General features: G+C 46.2%; 1 protein-coding gene across 2 annotated transcripts in view; it reads right to left on the bottom strand.

The window, feature by feature from the left end:
- LOC115205329 (FERM and PDZ domain-containing protein 1) overlaps window positions 1-23,644 on the bottom strand; it is a 33,275-nt gene that overhangs the window by 4,032 nt on the left and 5,599 nt on the right. Inside the window, exons 2-16 of one of the 2 annotated variants that reach the window (XM_029771168.1) lie at window positions 14,713-14,869; window positions 8,402-8,518; window positions 7,883-8,052; window positions 6,958-7,060; window positions 5,891-5,936; window positions 5,701-5,805; window positions 5,242-5,337; window positions 4,873-4,998; window positions 4,632-4,757; window positions 4,012-4,145; window positions 3,770-3,896; window positions 3,315-3,407; window positions 2,816-2,998; window positions 1,464-1,668; window positions 151-1,263 (exon numbers count right to left, since the gene is read on the bottom strand). In XM_029771168.1, coding sequence (XP_029627028.1) covers window positions 151-1,263; window positions 1,464-1,668; window positions 2,816-2,998; window positions 3,315-3,407; window positions 3,770-3,896; window positions 4,012-4,145; window positions 4,632-4,757; window positions 4,873-4,998; window positions 5,242-5,337; window positions 5,701-5,805; window positions 5,891-5,936; window positions 6,958-7,060; window positions 7,883-8,052; window positions 8,402-8,514 — 2,740 coding nt within the window. In that variant the 5' untranslated portion in view covers window positions 8,515-8,518; window positions 14,713-14,869. The remainder of the gene's footprint in view (window positions 1-150; window positions 1,264-1,463; window positions 1,669-2,815; window positions 2,999-3,314; window positions 3,408-3,769; window positions 3,897-4,011; window positions 4,146-4,631; window positions 4,758-4,872; window positions 4,999-5,241; window positions 5,338-5,700; window positions 5,806-5,890; window positions 5,937-6,957; window positions 7,061-7,882; window positions 8,053-8,401; window positions 8,519-14,712; window positions 14,870-23,644) is intronic. The other variant, XM_029771169.1, reaches the window with a different exon arrangement.

The following is a 23,644-nucleotide window of genomic DNA, read 5'->3' as shown; positions in this document are numbered from 1 at the left end:
GAGAGAGAGAGAGAGAGAGAGAGAGAGTGAGAGAGTGAGAGTGAGAGAGAGTGAGAGAGAGCAACAGGGGTGTTAAAGGGTGTCAGAAATAACACTTTAACACATTTAAACAGTTAGTCTGTCAGTGAAGAAGTCATGTCAACAACCCACCTGTACCATCAGAAGGAACTGGAGGAGTGAACCGCTCCTGGGCATCAAAGAACTCATCATCTGACTCCGAAGCACTTTCCCTAGCAATAGGAGGAGGAGGGTTAGGGGACGGCGTGAGGAAAGGCTCGGAATCTCCAGAGTGAATTGATAGACGCTCCTCCCCTTTGTGGGCGGAGCTACAAACAGTCCTCTTTTCACAGAAGGAGGTGAGGTTGGGGATGATTCTGGGGATGTCTAACTTGTTGTTGGAAGCAGTTTTGTTAGACCGGGCGCAGATCTTGTCGATGAGGCGCAGGTCTATCTGACTGGGTATCTTAGAGAGCCGTCTCAGTTCCTCCTCATCATCGTCGTCCTCAACTTCCTCCGTCTCCTCCTCGTCGCTGGTGGCCTCGGGGGGGCTGGGGAGGTAGCTGCCTTGGGAAAGCTCGGCGAAGCAAAGACACGAGCTATCGTTGCTACGGTAACTCAGGTTGGTGGGGCGCACGGGGGCGGAGGCCGTGCTGCCGGTGGCGCCCTCTCTCTGGCGCTGTGGAGAGGGAGCTGTGACCTCCAGGAGGAACGGATGGTGGACATCCAGGGTGGTGATCCCCCGAGTCGGCTTTTTGGACCGGCGAGAGGGGCTGTCCTCACGCAGGGCGTCCACGCGAGAGGAGGCCTTGGCTGGGTCCTCTCCCCTGGCTGCAGCTGTGGCACCGCTTTCCTCCAGGGCAGCACTTAAAGAGCCACTGGACAGGCTGGAGAAGCTACTGTTGACCCGCGGGTCTGTGTGGTACCAGTTGGTATCCAGTACCATGTCCTGTTCCACTGGTCCTTTATTGTCGTTACCTCCTAGATGTATCTCGCTTCCTCCATCTTCTCTTCCGTCCTCCTCCTCAACTTCCATGTCCTTCTCTGACGTCACAATGATCTTCACCTCATGTTTGTCTTTGTCTTCTTTTTCAGCTCTTTCTTTCTTTCCCTCCGCTCCTCTCTGCTCCTCCTTTTCTCTCCTCCACCCCTCCCTGTCTTTGCTGGCGGGTGCGTGGCGTTTGCGGGTGTGCGTTGGTGGAGGCTCGGCGGGGTAGTCCTCATCTGAAGAGTCATCGGAGTCACTACAGCAGCGGGACACATAGCCTGGAAATGACAAAAAAACAAACACATTTTTTTCTCAGTTACATAATATAGTTTACTATGTAAATAATTAGTAGTCTCAAATTAAGACATTCGATCTGTATCAACTATCCATACTGGCTGATATCCATGTATCAACACCCTCAAAAATGGTATGATCAATGCCAAAAAATGAAAAACTATAGTTAAACATTTATGCTCACTTGTCAGCGATTCATAGCAAACTCCCTCTATAACGGTGAACTTCCCTTCACACACACCTTCTTCAGCAGGTATCCTGTGCACCCGGACCTTGGGGCGTCCCAGACGGAACACACACACTCTGGGGTCCACCAGGAGCTTGCAGTAGCCCCCCAGTAGACACGCCAGGTCTTTGGCTGCCAGAGAGTCCATCAGTAAGGCAAAAGGCTGGAGAGAGAGGGGGATGAGAGAGAGAGAGAGAGACAGCGAGAGAGAGAGCGAGAGAGAGAGCGAGAGAGAGGGCGAGAGAGAATAAGTGAGACAGAGAGAGAGACGGCGAGAGAGTGAGCGAGAGAGAGCGAGAGAGAAAAAGTGAGACAGAGAAAGAGAGAGACAGAGAGCGAGAAAGAGAGCGAGACAAAGAGAGAGAGAGAGCAACACAATTAGACCCAACCAAATCATGAGAAAACATAAAGATAATTACTTGACACATATGGAAAGAATTAACAAAAAAACTGAGCAAACTAGAATGCTATTTAGCCCTAAACAGAGAGCACACAGTGGCAGAATACCTGACCACTGTGACTGACCCAAATTTAAGGAACGCTTTGACTATGTACAGACTCAGTGAGCATAGCCTTGCTATTGAGAAAGGCCGCCGTAGGCAGACCTGGCTCTCAAGAGAAGACAGGCTATGTGCACACTGCCCACAAAATGAGGTAGAAACTGAGCTGCACTTCCTAACCTCCTGCCAAATGTATGAACATATTAGAGACACATATTTCTCTCAGATTACACAGACCCACAAATAATTTGAAAAAACAAACCCGATTTTCATAAACTCCCATGTCTACTGGGTGAAATACCACAGTGTGCCATCACAGCAGCAATACTTGTGACCTGTTGCCACAAGAAAAGGGCAACCAGTGAAGAACAAACACCATTGTAAATACAACCCATATTTATGCTTATTTATTTTCCCTTGTACTTTAACCATTTGTACATCGTTACAACACTGTATATATACATAATGACATTTTAAATGTCTTTATTCTTTTGAAACTTCTGAGTGTAATGTTTACTGTACATTTTTTATTGTTTATTTCCCTTTCGTTTATTATCTACTTCACTTGCTTTAGCAATGTAAACATATGTTTCCAAAGCCAATAAAGCCCTTAAATTGAATTGAGAGAGAGAGAGAAAGAGATAGAGAGAGTGATGGGAAAGAGAATACATGATGTATTTTCCATCCACTGTATTTGTGTGGGAACTAAGTGTACCTACCTACCTGTGTGTGTGTGATCTGTGTGTGTGTGATCTGTGTGTGTGTGATCTGTGTGTGTGTTTATCATAGACAGTGTGTATGGTATCCTACCTTGATGTCGTGCAGGGAGATGCGTAGCAGGCTGACTCTGTCTGACTCAGAGAGCAGCTCCACTCTACTGATGCTGCTGAAGTCTACCAGGGTGGACACCATGTTGAGCTTGTGGTTAACCACCTGACTCAGGCCATAGCGCGCCCCCACCAACAGACTGACCAGCGCCTCCCGGTCCTGCAACTGGGGTGGGGGAGGATGGAGACAGACAGAGGGGCAGGGGTACAGAGGTCCGAAGAGAAAGGGGGACGGGGAGAGACATGAGGGAAGAGAGAGAGGGAGAGGTAAAGAGGAAAAGAGGTAGAGAGAGAGAGAGAGAGAGAGAAGAGGGGTGAAAGGGAGAAAGACGGATGCATACTGAATCATGACATGGTGAAACCAGGCCAGAATGGGCGGGATCAATCCTGTCCAGCCAATAACAGCTCTCTAAATTGGGTCAGAGTCAGAGAATGATTGACAGCTATAGTTATCGTTTGTAAGTTGTTTCAAACATACTAACCATCATGGTGGCTGTGTAGGAGCGGCCCCCGTAGGAGATGAGCTCTGCAAGCTGGGTGAGGTAGGCCAGCCGGGCCTGGGTGGCGGGGATCACCTGGGAGAGGGAGAGAGAGAGGGGAGAGAGGGAGGGAGAGAGGGAGGGAGAGAGGGAGGGAGAGAGAGAGAGAGAGGGAGGGAGGGAGGGAGGGGAGGGAGGGAGGGGAGGGAGGGAGAGCGAGAGAGAAGGAGAGGGAGAGAAGGAGAGGGAGTGAGGGAGTGAGGGAGAGAGAGAGGGAGAGAGAGAGAGGGAGAGAGCGAGAGGGAGAGAGCGAGAGAGTATTACACTCATCATCTCTCACTCACTCTGTTTCTCTCCCTCTCTCTCTCCCCCTCTCCCACTCTCTCTCCCCCTCTCCCTCTCTCTCTCCCCCTCCCTCCCTCTCTCTCCCCTCTCTCTCTCTCCCCCTCTTTCCATACCTTCTGTTGTGGCTCCAGCAGTGACTGGATCTTCTTGAGGTGGTAGCTGATGGCTTTCCTCAGGTCCTTCTCTCTCATGTTACTAAGCAGAGTGGGAGAGATGAAGCTGTCCAGACCAAACTCTTTCCTGTCACAGTACACACAGGAGACAATATGAGTGTGTGTGTGTGTGTGTGTGTGTGTGTGTGTGTGTGTGTGTGTGTGTGTGTGTGTGTGTGTGTGTGTGTGTGTGAGAGACTCACGTGATGCTCCTGATAGAGGTCCGGGTGGAGCCTATACTGTTCAGTCTCTCGTGCATGTGCAGGGCAGCCAGACGCAGTGCAGTGGTACACTTCATCTCCACCGCAAACCTCTCCTGTAGAACGTCCCCGACGCTCTGACAACACACACACACACACACCAAAGAATGACACACACAAGGAAGACGTGTTCTTTCCTTCACCATAAATCACTTCCTGAAAACCCTGATTCTGTCACCCGAAGGTGACTACAACCATCGCCGAGGGAAGATGTTTAGGGGTGAGGATAATGTTTTGTCGACGCTGCAGGCAGCTTTATCAGTCCACTAATACATTACTACTAAAGGCCAAGTGCACAACCTTATTTTTATTTCATATTTTTTGTACACTTTTGTTATGAACACATTTTTTAAATTGTGATTTATCAGGGGGTGCTGCAGCCCCCTCAGCATCACTACTTCCTGCGGCTATGCACACTAGTATTTTAAAGCAAACCCTGCTCGCCTGAATGCAAGTTAGACATGTTCTCATGGCTATAGGTACAGGTGAAAGTACAGGCAGACTAGTTACAGGCACTGAACATGGTAGTCTAGACCTACAGGTAGATGTGGCTAGCTGCTCACCTGGAGGAAGAGGTACTCGAAGGCGGTGGGGTCTTCCTGTAGCAGCTCCAGGGGGTCTCTGGGAATGAAACACACCCGGAACAGACACCTGTAGTCATGGCTGCTGTTCTCCTTCTTCTGCACCACCTGGAGACACAAGGTCACATAGAGGTGAATACTCTGAGATTCATAGTGACTGATTGCACTGGCTAGACAGGTTGAGGCTGCTGTGAGGTTGCGGCTGTGTGTGTGTTCTCCTCACCTTGTGTATGAACTCGTCCTCGTGCAGCAGCAGTAGCTTGGTGATGCTGTACTGCTGTTCCAGCACCAGAGCAAAGTACTCAATGCAGCGGATAGACAACTTGTCCTTCAGAGTCAGAACGATGTCCTGCAACAACAAAACAACAGCATATCTCAGTCAATTAACATCCGGTAAGGTATTTTGCATAGTTGTCGTATTTTGCATCGTTTTGCATAGTTGCTGTCATAAGGTTGCCTGACAAATGAATACTTCTGTTAGCGCTAGTGGGGTAGCGAGTCATGCAGACGACACAGGTTTACAAGCATGAGTGATTCTACGGCATCAAATCAGAATATTTGTAGGTAAATGTAATACATGTTATATCCGTACTTTGACGGTGGTGGTAGTGTCAAACTTGAAGGCCTTGGTCTGTCCGTTCTCCAGATACACCTTCAGAACATTGGGCAGGAACAGAAGAGAGTTCCCCTGCAGGAAAAAAAACTAGAGGTGAGAGAATGAGAGAGAGAGCGAGAGAGAGCGAGAGAGAGAGAGAGAGAGAGAGAGAGAGAGAGAGAGAGAGAGAGAGAGAATGAGGGAGAGAGCAAGAGAGAGAGAGAGAGAGAGAGAGAGAGAGAGACAGAGAGGGAGAGAGAGAGAGAGAGAGAGAGAGAGAGAGAGAGAGAGAGAGAGAGACAGAGAGAGAGAGAGAGAGAGAGAGAGACAGAGAGAGAGAGAGAGAGACAGAGAGGGAGAGAGAGAGAGAGAGAGAGAGAGAGAGAGAGAGAGAGACAGAGAGAGAGAGAGAGAGAGAGAGACAGAGAGAGAGAGAGAGAGAGGGAGGGTCCTGACCTGAGTGTGACCGTTGACAACCACTTCCTCTGCGAAGCGTACTTTGATCGGGTTACTCCTCAGACGAGCCCTCTTCTCTGCCGACATGATGGACGACTTAGGACCCTGACACATAGAGAAACAACATTATGTCATCACATACACACAGATGTACACACACACACACGCATGCACACTCACACACACTTACTGTCATGTTCCTTAGGATTGTCATTGTGACAAAGTCCTCCAAGTCCCTAAAGAAATACAGAGACAAGATGTGTCTGTCCAGCGGTCACGTAAACATTTTCATTACATTGACATTTGACCTGACTGACTTAGCATTTGACCTGACACACCCTTAAACTCACACACATACACAATCACACAGACATTATGAAAGTATGCTTTCAGAACTGGAAGGGAGTCCTAGTCCCAGTAACCTGTCTGTACTCTCTAATCTAGTGAGCATATAGAGACTGAGAAACAGAGTGAGGAACAGAGGGAATAAGGAGAGAGAAAACAGAGTGAGGAACAGAGGGAATAAAGAGAGAAAACAGAGTGAGGAACAGAGGGAATAAGGAGAGAGAAAACAGAGTGAGGAACAGAGGGAATAAAGAGAGAGAAAACAGAGTGAGGAACAGAGGGAATAAGGAGAGAGAAAACAGAGTGAGGAACAGAGGGAATAAGGAGAGAGAAAACAGAGTGAGGAACAGAGGGAATAAGGAGAGAGAAAACAGAGTGAGGAACAGAGAATAAAGAGAGAGATAACAGAGTGAGGAACAGAGGGAATAAAGAGAGAGAAAACAGAGTGAGGAACAGAGAATAAAGAGAGAGATAACAGAGTGAGGAACAGGGGGAATAAGGAGAGAGAAAACAGAGTGAGGAACAGAGGGAATAAGGAGAGAGAAAACAGTGAGGAACAGAGGGAATAAGGAGAGAAAACAGAGTGAGGAACAGGGGGAATAAGGAGAGAGAAAACAGAGTGAGGAACAGGGGGAATAAGGAGAGAGAAAACAGAGTGAAGAACAGGGGGAATAAGGAGAGAAAACAGAGTGAAGAACAGAGGGAATAAGGAGAGAGAAAACAGAGTGAGGAACAGGGGGAATAAGGAGAGAGAAAACAGAGTGAAGAACAGGGGGAATAAGGAGAGAAAACAGAGTGAAGAACAGAGGGAATAAGGAGAGAGAAAACAGAGTGAAGAACAGAGGGAATAAGGAGAGAGAAAACAGAGTGAGGAACAGACAGAATAAAGACAGAGAAAACAAGGTTAGTTACATGGTGATGTCTTGCAGCTGTTCATAGCTGAGATGGTCCACCAGCAGGTCATTGATCTGTAACACCTGGTCTCCAGGGTACAGTATGCCCTCTGCTGGGCCTCCTACACACACACAGAGGACACAAAGTTATATAGTTCAACACAGTCACATGTGCTTACAGTAGCTCCTCTGGGGAGGCATATGAGAGTTAACATTATTCTGGATCATTGCCAGCTTCTCTGCCAGCCTCTCTGCCAGCCTCTCTCTCTCCCTCCCGCTCCGTCTCCCCCCTCTCTCTTTCTCTCACTCCCCCTCTCTCTCTCTGCAGCAAGTTGTGATTATTGGGCATGAGGCAGCAGGGTATTGATCAGGGTATTGATCAGGGTATTGATCAGGGTATTGATCATTCGTTTCTACAGAGAGGAAAGAAACACACAGCTCAGCAAGGTGTGTGTGTGTGTTAATGTGTGTGTCCAACTAAATTAAGAGTGTTCAAATCTAAAACAATGAGCAGGTGGCTCTGTTGTTTCACTGGCTTTTCTGGCACGGTGCCTGGCATTCTAAATGCCAGGAGAGGGTTGGTGTGCTTTTCTGGCACGGTGCCTGACATTCTAAATGCCAGGAGAGGGTTGGTGTGCTTTTCTGGCACGGTGCCTGACATTCTAAATGCCAGGAGAGGGTTGGTGTGCTTTTCTGGCACGGTGCCTGGCATTCTAAATGCCAGGAGAGGGTTGGTGTGCTTTTCTGGCACGGTGCCTGGCATTCTAAATGCCAGGAGAGGGTTGGTGTGTGTGCGTATGCGTACATGTGTGTGTGTGTGCATGTGTTTGTGTGTGCCTAAATCTGTCTTGCTGTGGGCGAGTCTACTGCGGCATGATGAAGCAGGTGGCCACATTTCAGAGAGAGCGTTCACTCTCTCGCTCTCTCACACACGCACGGCGTACCTGTAGCCACGTCCCTGACCAGCAGAGGGTGCTGTCTGGAGAGGGAGAACCCATGACCGCTGGAGTCCAACACCGGGTCTCTGATGATCTGAACCGTTAGCCTCACTGGGAAGTTCTGACTGGTCACGCTGCCAGACCGGTTGGACCTCCCATCCCCAAGGATCCGCTCTCTGAGAGGTCAAACAGGGGTTAAATAGGGGTTAGAGGTCAGGGGTTATTGGGAGTGGCAGAGCAGCTGGTGTGAGACTATGTGAATAAAGTATTTGTGTAAAACATTGAATTAGATTCACTACACAGGGCTAAAGGCATCCCCTTCCATCTCTGTCAGCTGTTTCTGGCGTGTTTACTAGCATGACTAACAGGTGGCCCGTCCACACACTTCATTCTATTGTGGGAGTGCAAACCTCTTGACATCGAATCTCTGTAGGTTTCTCTGTCTGTGAATGTGTGTTTCTCTATCTGTGAATGTGTGTTTCTCTATCTGTGAACGCATATGCCTCTCATGTGTTGATACTGTACCTGCTGAGTGATTCGCGGGTGCGTCTGATCAACGTCCCCACCACCTGCTGCACCCGGGTGGCCCTACGGCTACGAGACAGAGACCGACTCCTACTCCTCTCTTTCTCCTCCATTTAGCTACAGAGAGAGAGAGAGAGAGAGAGAGAGAGAGAGAGAGAGAGAGAGAGAGAGAGAGAGAGAGGATAAAATGGAAAACTATGTGTTCCACATTTAATCCAACACCTCTAAATCAGAGAGCTGCAGTGGGCTGCCTTAGTTTACATCATCAGCACCCACCTTCCTCAATGGCAGATTTCTCCACCTTCCCAGCTCTGGGATTCGAACCAGCGACCTTTCAGTTACTGGCTCAACACTCTTAACCACTCACCCAGTGGTCAGATGAACTAGATGCTGAACTACAGGACTGTTTTGCTATCACAGACTGGAACATGTTCCGGGATTCTTCCGATGGCATTGAGGAGTACACCACATCAGTAAGTGCATCGAGGACGTCGTCCCCACAGTGACTGTACGTACATACCCCAACCAGAAGCCATGGATTACAGGCAACATTCGCACTGAGCTAAAGGGTAGAGCTGCCGCTTTCAAGGTGCGGGACTCTAACCCGAAACCTTATAAGAAATCCTGCTATGCCCTGCGACGAACCATGAAACAAGCAAAGCATCAATACAGGGCTGAGATTAAATCATACTACACCTGCTCCGACGCTCGTCTCATGTGGCAGGGCTTGCAAACTATTACAGACTACAAAGGGAAGCACAGCTGTGAGCTGCCCAGTGACACAAGCCTACCAGACGAGCTAAATCACTTCTATGCTCGCTTCGAGGCAAGCAACACTGAGGCATACATGAGAGCATCAGCTGTTCCGGATGACTGTGTGATCACGCTCTCCATAGCCAACGTGAGTAAGACCTTTAAACAGGTCAACATTCACAAGGCTGCGGGGCCAGACGGATTACCAGGACGTGTGCTCTGGGCATGTGCTGACCAACTGGCAAGTGTCTTCACTGACATTTTCAACATGTCCCTGATTGAGTCTGTAATACCAACATGTTTCAAGCAGACCACCATAGTCCCTGTGCCCAAGAATACGAAGGCAACCTGCCTAAATGACTACAGACCCGTAGCACTCACGTCCATAGCCATGAAGTGCTTTGAAAGGCTGGTAATGGCTCACATCAACACCATCATCCCAGAAACCCTAGACCCACTCCAATTTGCATACCGCCCAAACAGATCCACAGATGATGCAATCTCTATTACACTCCACACTGCCCTTTCCCACCTGGACAAAAGGAACACCTACGTGAGAATGCTATTCATTGACTACAGCTCAGCATTCAACATTATAGTACCCTCAAAGCTCATCACTAAGCTAAGGATCCTGGGACTAAACTCCTCCCTCTGCAACTAGATCCTGGACTTCCTGATGGGCCGCCCCCCAGGTGGTGAGGGTAGGTAGCAACGCATCTGCCATGCTGATCCTCAACACTGGAGCCCCCCAGGGGTGCGTGCTCAGTCCCCTCCTGTACTCCCTATTCACCCACGACTGCATGGCCAGGCACGACTCCAACACCATCATTAAGTTTGCAGACAACACAACAGTGGTAGGCTTGATCACGATTACGACGAGACAGCCTATAGGGAGGAGGTCAGAGACCTGGCCAGGTGGTGCCAGAATAACAACCTATCCCTCAACATAACCAAGACTAAGGAGATGATTGTGGACTACAGGAAAAGGAGGACCAAGCAAGCCCCCATTCTCATCGACGGGGCTGTAGTGGAGCAGGTTGAGCTTCGAGTTCCTTGGTGTCCACATCACCAATAAACTAGAATGGTCCAAACACACCAAGACAGTCGTGAAGAGGGCACGACAAAGCATATTCCCCCTCAGGAAACTAAAAAGATTTGGCATGGGTCCTCAGATCCTCAAAATGTTCTACAGCTGCAACATCATGAGCATCCTGACTGGTTGCATCACTGCCTGGTACGGCAATTGCTCGGCCTCTGACCGCAAGGCACTACAGAGTGTAGTGTGTACGGCCCAGTACATCACTGGGGCTAAGCTGCCTGCCATTCAGAACCTCTACACCAGGCAGTGTCAGAGGAAGGCCCTAAAAATTGTCCCCAGCCACCCCACCCCAGTCATAAACTGTTCTCGCTACTACCGCATGGCAGGCGGTACCGGAGTGCCAGGTCTAGGACAAAAAGGCTTCTCAACAGTTGTTACCCCCAAGCCATAAGACTCCTGAACAGGTAATCAAATGGCTACCCGGACTATTTGCATTGTGTGCCCCCCCCCCCCAACCCCTCTTTTACGCTGCTGCTACTCTCTGTTTATCATATATGCATACTCACTTTAAACTACACATTCATGTACATATTACCTCAATTGGCCTGACCAACCAGTGCTCCCTCACATTGGCTAACCGGGCTCTCTGCATTGTGTCCCACCCACCACCCACCAACCCCTCTTTTATGCTATTGTTACTCTGTTCATCATATATGCATAGTGACTTGGAACCATATCACATTGTACATACTACCTCAATCAGCCTGATTAACCGGTGTCTGTATGTAGCCTCGCTACTGTTATTTTTCAGTGTCTTTTTACTGTTGTTTTTATTTCTTTACTTACCTATTGTTCACCTAACACCTTTTTTGCACTATTGGTTAGAGCCTGTAAGTAAGCATTTCACTGTAAGGTTGAATTCGGCTGTTGTATTCGGCGCACGTGACAAATAAACTTTGATTTGATTTGATATGACTAGGCTACCTGACGCCACAGAAGCAGAAAGGAAAAACAGACAAAAGGTGAAATGGGAACCAGAGAAGGATGGAAGACAGAGCTTTGTGTTGTGTTGGACTACAATTATGTTAGTAACAGATCTGTATCTTGTGTTGGACTAGAATTATGTTAGTAACAGATCTGTATCTTGTGTTGGACTAGAATTATGTTAGTAACAGATCTGTATCTTGTGTTGGACTAGAATTATGTTAGTAACAGATCTGTATCTTGTGTTGGACTAGAATTATGTTAGTAACAGATCTGTATCTTGTGTTGGACTAGAATTATGTTAGTAACAGATCTGTATCTTGTGTTGGACTAGAATTATGTTAGTAACAGATCTGTATCTTGTGTTGGACTAGAATTATGTTAGTAACAGATCTGTATCTTGTGTTGGACTAGAATTATGTTAGTAACAGATCTGTATCTTGTGTTGGACTAGAATTATGTTAGTAACAGATCTGTATCTTGTGTTGGACTAGAATTATGTTAGTAACAGATCTGTATCTTGTGTTGTTTGTGAGGAGGGAGTCAGAAGGGGTTTCAACTCTACATTCACAAGGCGAAACACATCACACTCAACAAGATGTGACACATAGGACAACCACGCTTATAGGACACGCTTTTAGGACATTTAAGAAAGAACAAACACACACACACACACATACTACGCACACACACCCACACCCACACACACACACACACACACACACACTCACACACACACACACACACACACACACACACACACACACACACACACACACACTACTTGTCTCTGTGTTTATCGCCACTGACAACTTTGCAGCAGTGCACTTTCTGTTCAGCCTGCCCTTTATGCAGATATGTGGGTGGCTGGGAACGAGGGATGAAGAGAGGTAAAGAAACAGGAGGAGGGAGGGGGTTCGTTATGTTTTAATCCCAGAGAAGTGTGCTCAGCATTCGCTCAGTCTGACCACAACTCATGGCCAACACCACCTCGCAACACTGTTTCCTCCCCAACAGCCAATCAATAGCCCTCCTCGTCTCGGCCATATTCATCCTCTGATAATTCACTGACATGCTTTATCTGATGTTTCTGACAGTCTGGGTTCCGTCTGGGTTCCGTCTGGGTTCCGTCTGGGTTCAGTACGATGCTAAAATTGAACATAGACAGACAGAGTCTGGGTAAACTGAATTTAAATTGCAACCTTAATTCAAATCAGTCCATTGTTAATTTGTTGACATCCATGCTTTATTGACTGTCTCTAACGTTAGCACTCAATAAAGAAAAGATCTAGGTTGACCATCAGCACTGTAATTAATGGATGGGATCATACTGTGAGGTGAATGAACAGCCCCTGCAACCCTGCTGCTAGCATGCTGCACAGCAGGAGAGAGAGAAAATAGAAATTGAATTGAATAGAGAGACAGAGAAAATAGAAATTGAATTGAATAGAGAGAGAGAGAAAAAATTGAAATTGAATTGAATAGAGAGAAGCGCGAGAGAGAGAGAGCTCAATAGTGGCTAACGATGATGGATTTGGTGCTGAAGCCCAGTGATCGATACACAAAGCTTCTCCTCTACTATCACCTCCATCTGCAGCTGAGGCTGATCAGCTCCACCAAAAACAGTGTCAACTTTCCTCGAGCTCAGAGAGAAGACGTTATCACGGTCTGACCGGCTGTTTCAGGACTCTCCAGTCTGCTTGCTCTGCTTCAGTAACGACAGCATCTGAGTGCTATAGCCTGGCTGTCTGTCTGAGTGCCTGTCAACCTCTTTCTATTGTCATGCCATGCCACACAATGACAAAGGAACTGGCTAAACAGGAAGTAACTGCCAACTGCAGGCGAATGTTCTATCAATCAGAGTGATTAGCTGGCAATATCAGACTGTTCACTGATTCAGGTTTTGAATGATGCATTGCAGACTGTTTGCGTTCCTCTACTTGAGCAATAGAGGGATGGAGTATCAGTTAAACAAAGATATTTGTAGAGTGAGCAGACTCGTTTAGTCATACAGTACACTGAAAGCTCTTAATGGCTAGACCGCTAACAAATTGAAGTGAATGCTCTCAGGCGCCATGCCAGGCCGCTAACATCCTACACATTGGAATGAATGGTCGTAGGCGCTAAGGTAAGGCTAGCCCAGTCTACTAACTTTATCCCTATTGAAGTGAATCTTCTAAGGTGCTAAGGCTAGCCCTCTAGCGTTGCCCTCATTGAAGCCAATGCTGTGGGTCTATAAGAGGATTATGTCCTCTTTCTGAGCCGACCTGGACAGGGTGTTACTTTGGCATCCCGTTGATCCGGATTGATGTGGATGAGGGGTAACTCGTCTCTGACAGCTGGGCCTGAAAGACCAGCTTCTCCTGAGTCCCACACATTACCCAAACCTGTTCAATCAATCTGAGATGGACACTGAGAGCTGTTCAGGTGTGTGTGTGTGTGTGTGTGTGTGTGTGTGTGTGTGTGTGTGTGTGTGTGTGTGTGTGTGTGTGTGTGTGTGTGTGTGTGTGTGTGTGTGTGTGTGTGTGTGTGTGTGGGTGTGAGTATGTGAGTCTATGTGCAGATGGACAAGTACCTACTTATGAGTGTGTGTGTGCATGTGCAGAAGTCTCTGTAATGTGTGTGTATCCATGCTGCAGTGCTGACTCAGGTGAAACCTGTCTGTCTCTTCATCTCTCTCTCTCTCTCACTCACACACACTAACACACAAATACACACAGAAACACACACACATTTCCCCTCTGCTCCCTGTGCCCTTGCCGAGTCAGGAAGTCATCTTCGGTGACACTTTCTCTTGCTGCTGCAGACACAATCCATAAATACATGATCACCTGGATCACTGGGTAATGGGTTCACTGCTGCCCCAACTCTCTTAGCAGACTGCCTTTTGACCTATGCATTTTGGCTATACATAATCCATTGTCCGATTTTCGGCAAGGTAATACACAATTCACTTTTGTAACTCATTACTCACTCCTTAAACTCTCTCAAATATTCCATCAGTGATCTGCATATCGGAGTATACAGATGTAGGATCTTAATTTGAGGCAGTTTGCTACAGCAGGAAAATAATCCTGCAGCAACAGGAAATGTGAATTATTATGTGGATTATAATCAATGGACATTTTTTGTAGGGATTGATACATTTTTTGTTTGGTCAAATCAATTCTGAAATTTTAAAGTGGAAATTGCAAACTTTAGAAGCCTTTTAAAACCTTGGATACACTACAAGTTTGCATTTACTGCTGTGCAGGAGAATTCTCAGCAACAAAAAAGTGATCCAATTAAGATCCTACATCTGTATAGATTGTTATGACAATGTTAATATATTAATACTGTATATATTGTAGAAGTTAAGGAATGAGATAAGGAAGCCAGTTCAAAGTACTGAGACCAGACTCAAGTGTTTAGTGAATGTGCCATGACCAGATACTGTCTGTCTGTCTGTCTGTCTGTCTGTCTGTCTGTCTGTCTGTCTGTCTGTCTGTCTGTCTGTCTGTCTGTCTGTCTGTCTGTCTGTCTGTCTGTCACTCACCGTGGTATTGCTTGTATCTTCTGGATTCCCGAACACGAAAATCCTCGGGCCATCTGTGACATCAGCTCCGGAGCCCCATCGGGATTGGCCGACAAGAGGTGGAAGAGGGCCCTTGTGATCATCAGGACCAATCAGAATTTGTAATCCTGGTAGTCGCCTGTGCAGAATGGAACAACAAATCAATCAGTTACACTGTCATTGCGTCATAATGCAAAACAATGATACATTCTGGGGTAACTGATACAACGCAAAGAGTGGATATATACCCAAAGTGCTATGGCGTCATAACATATACAGTACCAGCAAAAGTTTGGACACAGCTACTCATTCAAGGGTTTTACTTTATTTTTATTCTACATTGTAGAATAATAGTGAAGACATCAAAACTATGAAATAACACATATGGAATCATGTAGTAACCAAAAAAGTGTTAAACAAATATTTTTGATTTTAGAATCTTCAAAGTAGCCATCCTTTGCCTTGATGACAGTTTTGCACACTCTTGGCATTCTCTCAACCAGCTTCATGAGGTAGTCACCTGGAATGCTTTTCCAACAGTCTTGAAGGAGTTACCACATATGCTGAGCACTTGTTGGCTGCTTTCCCTTCACTCTGCGGTCCAACTCATCCCAAACCATCTCAATTGGGTTGAGGTCGGGTGGTTGTGGAGACCTGGTCATCTGATGCAGCACTCCATCACTCTCCTTCTTGGTCAAATAGCCCTTACACAGCCTGGAGGTGTGTTGGGTCATTTTCCTGTTGAAAAACAAATGATAGTCCCACTTGAATTCTAAATAAAACACAGACAGCAAAGAACTCCCACGCCATCACACCTCTTCCTCCATGCTTCACGGTGGCAAGCATGTGACCAAAAGGACAAATTTCCACCGGTCTGATGTCCATTGCTCATGTTTCTTGGCCCAAGCAAGTCCTTTCTTGTTATTGGTGTCCTTTAGTAGTGGTTTCCTTGCAGCAATTTGACCATGAAGGCCTGATTCACGCAGTCTCCTCTGAACAGTTGATGTTGAGATGTATCTGTTACTTGAACTCTCTGAAGCATTTATTTGGGCTGCAATCTGAGGTGCAGTTAATTTCCGATATCTGAGGCTGGTAACTCTAATGAACTTATCCTCTGCAGCAGAGGTAACTCTGGGTCTTCCTTTCCTGTAGCGGTCCTCGTGAGAGCCAGTTTCATCACTTGATGGTTTTTCAGCACTTGATGGTTTTTGCGACTGCACTTGAAGAAGCTTTCAAAGTTCTTGAAATTTTCCGGATTGACTGACCTTCATGTCTTAAAGTAATGATGGACTGTCATTTCTCTTTGCTTATTTGAGCTGTTCTTGCCATAATATGGACTTGGTCTTTTACCAAATAGGACTCTCTTCTGTATACCACCCCTACCTTGTAACAACACAACTGATTGGCTCAAATGCATTAAGAAGGAAAGAAATTCTGCAAATTAACTTTTAACAAGGCACATCTGTTAATTGAAATGCATTCCCGGTGACTACCTCATTAAGCTGGTTGAGAGAATGTCAAGCGTGTGCAAAGCTGTCATCAAGGCAAAAGGGTGACTACTTTGAAGAATCTCAAATATAAAATATACTTTGATTTGTGTAACACTTTTTTGGTTACTACATGATTCCATATGTGTTATTTCATAGTTTTGATGTCTTCACTAGTATTCTACAATGTAGAAAATAGTAAAAATAAAGAAAAACCCTGGAATGAGTAGGTGTGTCCAAACTTTTGACTGGTAATGTATGTGTCATAATGTTTACTGAACAAGCAGAGTCTTTCTCTTCCTGTTAGAACCAGTGTGGTTTTATGATAGAGGCCCCCACTGTTCTCCCCACCCCCAGGCATCCTTGCCCCAATCAAAGCAGTGTAGCCTGAAAAGCACATGATGTTGTGTTGGAGAAGAGGCACTCTAGCTTTGTCTGGTTGTCTGAATTAAAATTTCATATCAACCCAGTTCAGAGACCGTTCCAACTGGCCCTTTTTAAAAGCTGTAAGAGGAAAGACAATTCCACTGCGGTTGAAAGGAGCGGTGCCAAGGATCTCAGAAAAACGGCACCAGCCGTTATACAAACATCAACTGTGGATGAGGCTGAAGTGTAGGGCAACATTCTGTGACCCAAATACGCTCAGACCGTGCTTTGTGCACTAATATAATGGCTCTGAGTCTGAATATGTTCACCTTATCGAAGTCAGTGGAGGCTGCTGAGGGGGGACGGTTTATAATGTCTGTATTGGCGTTAATGGAATGGCATCAAACACATGGAAACCGTGTGTTTGATGTATTTGATACCATTCCACCTATTCTGCTCCAGCCATTACCAGGAGCCCGTCCTCCCCAATTAAGATGCCATCAACCTCCTGTGATCAAAATAAAGACACAATTAAACACTTGTTTAGTGCCTCTATGTTCTCTCAAGTGTCATTCCCATTTCAGCGGCTCCTGTTCCCTGAATGTCCCTGACATGCTGCTCTTTCACCAGGCCCAGTCCCCTGACACAGAGATCCCCAGTGCGCAGATAGGAAATGACCCAGACCCACACAGACTGCAGGGCTCCCCAAGACGTGGATGTCGATTAAGGCAGCCCCCCGCACCTCTCTGATTCAGAAGGGTTGGGTTAAATGTGGAAGACACATTTCAGTTCAATACATTCAGTTGGACAACTGACTAGTTATCCCCCTTTCCCTTTCCCTTTCGTGAATAATGCATAGAGCTAAAGCAGCTAGTTAGGCCTCCTATCTCCTCCAGCCTCCTCTGACAACACATGCACCCACAGAGGAGCGATGGAAGGAGGAGAGGAAATAGAGAAAGAGGGGGGTGCAGGAGGTGCAGAGGGGTGGGCTGTGGAGAGTAAAAAGAGAGAAGGGGGAGCAGGGGGTAGAGAAAGGGGGAAAGATAATTGGCCAAGGGGGAGAAAGAGAAAAGGACAGGATATTGGAGGGGGTTGTAGTGAGGGGGAAAGAGCGAGAGCATTTTTAAAGAGGGTGAAGAGGGCAGCAGCACAGGGGGCAGAGAGAGAGAGAGAGATGTAGACGTAGAGAGAAGTAAAAAGAGTTGAGAAAAGAACAGCTAGATGTAAGTGTTTTAGTGAGGAGAAAAAGCTGATCAGCACAGCATTTCTCTGCAAATACAGTACAAACATAGCCCAGCGGCTGGCATTGATGTATGGTCAATCGTTAAATAAATAATAAAACAAACCTACATTCATTATTGCACTACTCATCGCATGCTGTTCTTTCCCTGCAGCGTCATGGAAAACGGATGAAATGGACAAAAGCAGGGGTGTTTTTTCCACTGGAGTAAATGTCTTGTAATAATGTGAGATCAGTTCATAGACTTTACCCCACTTTAGAGCCAATGTCGGGATTTCCCTGTCTGTCTGTCCGTCTGTGGCTGGTAATAAGTCTGCCCCTAATCTGGCTCTGAATCAACAGTAATCGTGACTACTTTGTTTACAAATGTCTCCAAGCTGTCCACAAAATTCATCGGTACAGCTCGTAGCCTGTCTTTATGTCTGTGCTGTCTGTGCTGTCTGTCTGTCTGTCTGTCTGTCTGTCTGTCTGGGATTTCTGGGATTTCTGGGCCTTCTTTCTATCTTTCTCTTTGTCTCTCACTATCTCTCTGCTACTCTCCATCTTGACTGTCTACAGAAGTCATTAGTACAGTTGCTTAAAGTCTTTCTTTCTCCTTGTCTCTCACGGTTTGCCACTTTCACCATCTTGACCGTCATTAGTAGAGCTTGTAGAATGTCCAAGCTTTCTTTCATTCCTTCACTCTCACTTTCGCTCTCTGTATCTCTCTCTACCACTCTCTCTCTTTGTCTCTCTCTCTTTTTCTCTCTCTCTCTGACACTTACACCATCTTAGACTCTCACTCTCCTCTCACTCTCAACCATGGAACAATCACTTTGGATGAGCTTTGCTGTTTGCTAACCCACTGCATCTCTTGTCACACACTCTATAGCTCTTATCCTCCAGATTTGAATGAACAAACACACACACAGAGACACTACCTCTCTGTTTATCTTCCACCATCCTCTCTCTGTCTCCCTCTCTCTGAGAGGTAGTGTTAAAGGGGAGGCACTGATAGCTGGACAGGAAACAGAGTCTAGTTGAAATCCAATTAGGCATGCTAAGACAAGCCAGGCCGCGACCGGACCAACTGACAGGACAGTTCAGGAGAAATCTACAGCGGCTTGCGAAAAGATTCACCCCGCTTGGCATTTTTCCTATTTTGTTGCCTTACAACCTGGAATAAAAATAGATTTTGGGGGGGTTTGTGTCATTTGATTTACACAACATGCCTACCACTTAGAAGATGCAAAATATTTTTTTGTGTGAAACAAACAAGAAATAAGACAAAAAAACAGAAAACTTGAGCGTGCAGAACTATTCACCCCCCCAAAAGTCAATACTTTGTAGAGCCACCTTTTGCAGCAATTACAGCTGCAAGTCTCTTGGTATTTGTCTGTAAGCTTGGCACATTTAGCCACTGGGATTTTCCCCCATTCTTCAAAGCAAAACTGCTCCAGCTCCTTCAAGTTGGATGGGTTCCGCTGATGTACAGTAATCTTTAAGTCATACTACAGATTCTCAATTGGATTGAGGTCTAGGCTTTGACTAGGCCATTCCAAGACATTTAAATGTTTCCTCTTAAACCACTCAAGTGTTGCTTTAGCAGTATGCTTCGGGTCATTGTCCTGCTTGAAGGTGAACCTCCGTCCCAGTCTCAAATCTCTTGAAGACTGAAACAGGTTTACATTTTTTACATTTTTAGTCATTTAGCAGACGCTCTTATCCAGAGCGACTTACAGTAGAGTCCATACATTTTTATTACATTTTTACATACTGGCCCCCCGTGGGAATCGAACCCACAACCCTGGCATTGCAAGCGCCATGCTCTACCAACTGAGAAACAGGTTTCCCTCAAGAATTTCCCTGTATTTAGCGCCATCCATAATTTCTTCAATTCTGACCAGTTTCTCAGTCCCTGCCAATGAAAAACATCCCAACAGCATGATGCTGCCACCACCATGCTTCACTGTGGGGATGGTGTTCTCTGGGTGATGAGAGGTGTTGGTTTGCGCCAGACATAGCGTTTTCCTTGATGGCCAAAAAGCTCAATTTTAGTCTCATCTGACCAGAGTACCTTCTTCTATATGTTGGGGAAGTCTCCCACATGCCTTTTGGCGAACACCAATACGTGTTTTCTTATTTTCTTCTTTAAGCAATGGCTTTCTTCTGGCCACTCTTCCGCAAAGCCCAGCTCTGTGGACTGTTCGGCTTAAAGTGGTCCTATAGACAGATACTCCATCTCCGCTGTGGAGCTTTGCAGCTCCTTCAGGGTTATCTTTGGTCTCTTTGTTGCCTCTCTGATTAATGCCCTCCTTGCCTGATCCGTGAGTTTTGGTGGGCGGCCCTCTTTTGGCAGGTTTGTTGTGGTGCCATATTCTTTCCATTTTGTAATAATGGATTTAATGGGGCTCCGTGGGATGTTCAAAGTTTTTGATATTTTTTTACAACCCAAGCCTGATCTGTACTTCACAACTTTGTCCCTGACCTGTTTGGAGAGCTCCTTGGTCTTCATAGTGCTGCTTGCTTGGTGGTGCACCTTGCTTAGTGGTGTTGCAGACTCTGGGGCCTTTCAGAACAGGTGTATATATACTGAGATCATGTGACAGATCATGTGACACTTAGATTACACACAGGTGGACTTTATTTAAGTAATTATGTGACTTCTGAAGGTAATTGGTTGAACCAGATCTTATTTAGGGGCTTCATTGCAAAGGGGGTGAATACATATGCACGCACCACTTTTCTGTTTGTCACGTCCTGACCAGTATTTAGGTATTATTTGTATTATATTTGGTCAGGGCGTGGCAGAGGTATGTTTGTTTTGTATGGTGTTTTTTTGTGTGTGGTTTAGAGGGGTGTGTTATTTATGTGTTCCTGGGTTTTGGGTGTATGTTTCTGAATTAGTATGTTCTAGATTAGTTTTTCTATGTGTAGGTTTGGGTGCTGGACTCTCAGTTGGAGGCAGGTGTTTCTAGTTGCCTCTGATTGGGAGTCCTATAAGTAGGTGTGTGTTTGGTTTGTCATTTGTGGGTAGTTATCTTTTGCATTGCTGTCTGTTCAGCCTGTGAAACTGTCATCTGTCGTGTTTATTGTTTTTTTTCCCATGTACATCATATTTAAATAAAATGATGTGGAGCACGCAACCCGCTGCGTATTGGTCTGACAGTGATTTCGAGATATCTTCAGGTGAAGATTGTGACACTGTTTTTTATTTTTTATATTATTTTTCATTTCATTTCACCAATTTTGGTCTATTTTGTGTATGCCCATTATACGAAATCCAAATAAAAATTATTTTTAAATTACAGGTTGTAATGCAACAAAATAGGAAAAACGCCAAGGGGGTGAATACTTTTGCAAGGTACTGTATCTCTGTCTTACTTTTTATCTTACAGCACTGTTTCTTCAGAAACGCCTGACAACTTCTTCTGAGGGTCCCACATGTGGAGCTCCTACACCAGGCCCTGTCCTATTCTCCTGATGGTCCCACAAGTGGAGCTCCTCCACCAGGCCCTTTCCCATTGACTGATATGATGGGGACTGACAGAAAGGCCTAATCGCATGGTCGGTGTTCTCAGCAGTAATGGATTTTTATATTATTATTATATTTAGATATTTTTTTTTTAACCCAGTTTTCTCCCCCCAATTCTGTGGTATCCAATTGGTAGTTACAGTCTTGTCTCATCGCTGCAACTCCCGTACGGACTCGGGAGAGGCGAAGGTCTAGAGCCGTGCATCCACGAAACACAACCCAACCAAGCCGCACTGTTTCTTGACACAATGCCCACTTAACCCGGAAGCCAGCCGCACCAATGTGTCGGAGGAAACACCGTGCACCTGGTGACCGTGTCAGTGTGCACAGCGCCCGGCCTGCCACAGGAGTCGCTAGTGCACGTTGGGACAAGGACATCCCTGCCAGCCAAACCCTCCCCTAACCCGGACGACGCTGGGCCAATTGTGCGCCACCCCATGGGTCTCCCAGTCGCGGCCGGCTAAGTAATGGATTTAGCAATGAATTTGCAACAGACCACTGTCATTCATATTGTAGACATAAAGACGGAAGCAGGGAAACAACCCTTCTGTGTAGTTTCTGAACTGCATACATCTGCAACGGTACAACAATCTAGGCCTACATCAAGAGTCCTCTTCACCAAACGTCTTTTTGGAGAACAACAGACTTGAGTCAAAGCATGCCACCCACCTTAAATACAATAGATAATTCCTAAAAGTGGAGAAATCCCAATCCTTACAAACCTTGATTAACCTATCTAGCCTATCCTTAATCCTTAATCAGCTTTTATATGTGGGAGAGTAGTGGTATATGTTCCAATCCAAACCATTTCCCTGTGTGGCTGCATGTGGCCTCGGCCTATGACAACAAAAACAGGTATTTTTGCGGATCAACCAGTTGTCTGCTATTGACGTCTGAGGCCTAATTCTGCCTGACTGGGCTACCCCCCTTCAGTAGGCCTGAGTCACCCGCCAGGTATAGCTGCACCCCATGAGGAGGAGCACAGCGGGAGACAGATCTGTTCAGGACCTCAGTCTGACACCGAGTTACACCAGACCAAACCAGACCAGAACAGGAGAGGGGCTGTGCAGAGTACAAAACAACACAAACCAACACAGAAAGCCAGACACTATATGGTTGTGTTATATAATATAATAATATGCATACAAAAAGTCATAGAACTGTGCAAACAACCAAATAAATCATATTACTGAATATAAAAAATATATATATATGAATGAATGAATGTAATATATGATGATGAATGTAATGGTGTTCTCCTGTTGTCTATTCCCCAGGAGCGCTCCGTTGCATTATTGTTTGTTTGGTTGGCGATGTTCCCTCTTCCTCCGTTCCCTTCCAGACCTAATCAAATCTACCGTTCCGTCCTGCGTTCCCCCAGTCAGCTCATTCCATTAGCATTATTAAGACAGAACCCGCCCCTGCACCACTCATTTCATCTCCCCTTGCAACAGCAACCAGGGGGAGACTGAGGTCCCCAATGCACTATTAAATACTAGGCCACTGAAAGATTAATAGTCTGCTGTGTTCCAGTTATCTGGGGTTTTGATCGGGTCAGAGTCAGAGAGACGACTACCTGGGTACTTGGGGTCACTATCTGTCTGGGGAAGAAGATGAAAAGATTGGGACATTAGTAGGTGGATCGAAATCATACTCCAGTCCAAATCAACCCCTTGTCCTTAACCCGGCTTAAGCCCTTCCTGTATAAGGGTGTGATCTCAAAGCATGGTTTTAAACAATATGACAACAGCTGAGATGGAATTGTCTCCATATTGCTTACACCTATCCAATCCTTCACAAGTGCCAAGGGATAGGAACTAGTTGTTGATTTGGGATTGTGCAAATCTAAGATGAGTGACCTCTGCCTCTCCTATGTCTAGACCAGACCTTTTTACATGTTTATAGACCATGGTGCTGTTATGTCTGGAAGGGACTCTACAATTTAGAGCGGATTTTTCATGTACAGTATGTCCCAATGCTGGTCCATTGGCCATCCCATAGCCTCGTCTTCCAGGCCTCACTCACGTTGTTCTCCAGAGCCTGGCCAACTCATAGTCTGGTTGTTCTCCAGAGCCTAGGTTACGGCTTTCTAGGGAGTTTTTCCTAGCCACCGTGCTTCTACACCTGCATTGCTTGCTGTTTGGGGTTTAGGCTGGGTTTCTGTACAGAACATTGTGACATCAGCTGATGTAAGAAGGGCTTTATAAATACATTTGATTGATTGGTGGTGGTTCTCCAGAGCCTGGTTGTTCTCCAGAGCCTGGTGGTTCTCCAGAGCCTGGTGGTTCTCCAGAGCCTGATGGTTCT

This window comes from Salmo trutta, chromosome 13 (genome assembly GCF_901001165.1).
Source record: "Salmo trutta chromosome 13, fSalTru1.1, whole genome shotgun sequence".
NCBI lineage: Eukaryota > Metazoa > Chordata > Actinopteri > Salmoniformes > Salmonidae > Salmo > Salmo trutta.
This window is presented reverse-complemented; position numbering and strand designations above follow the sequence as displayed.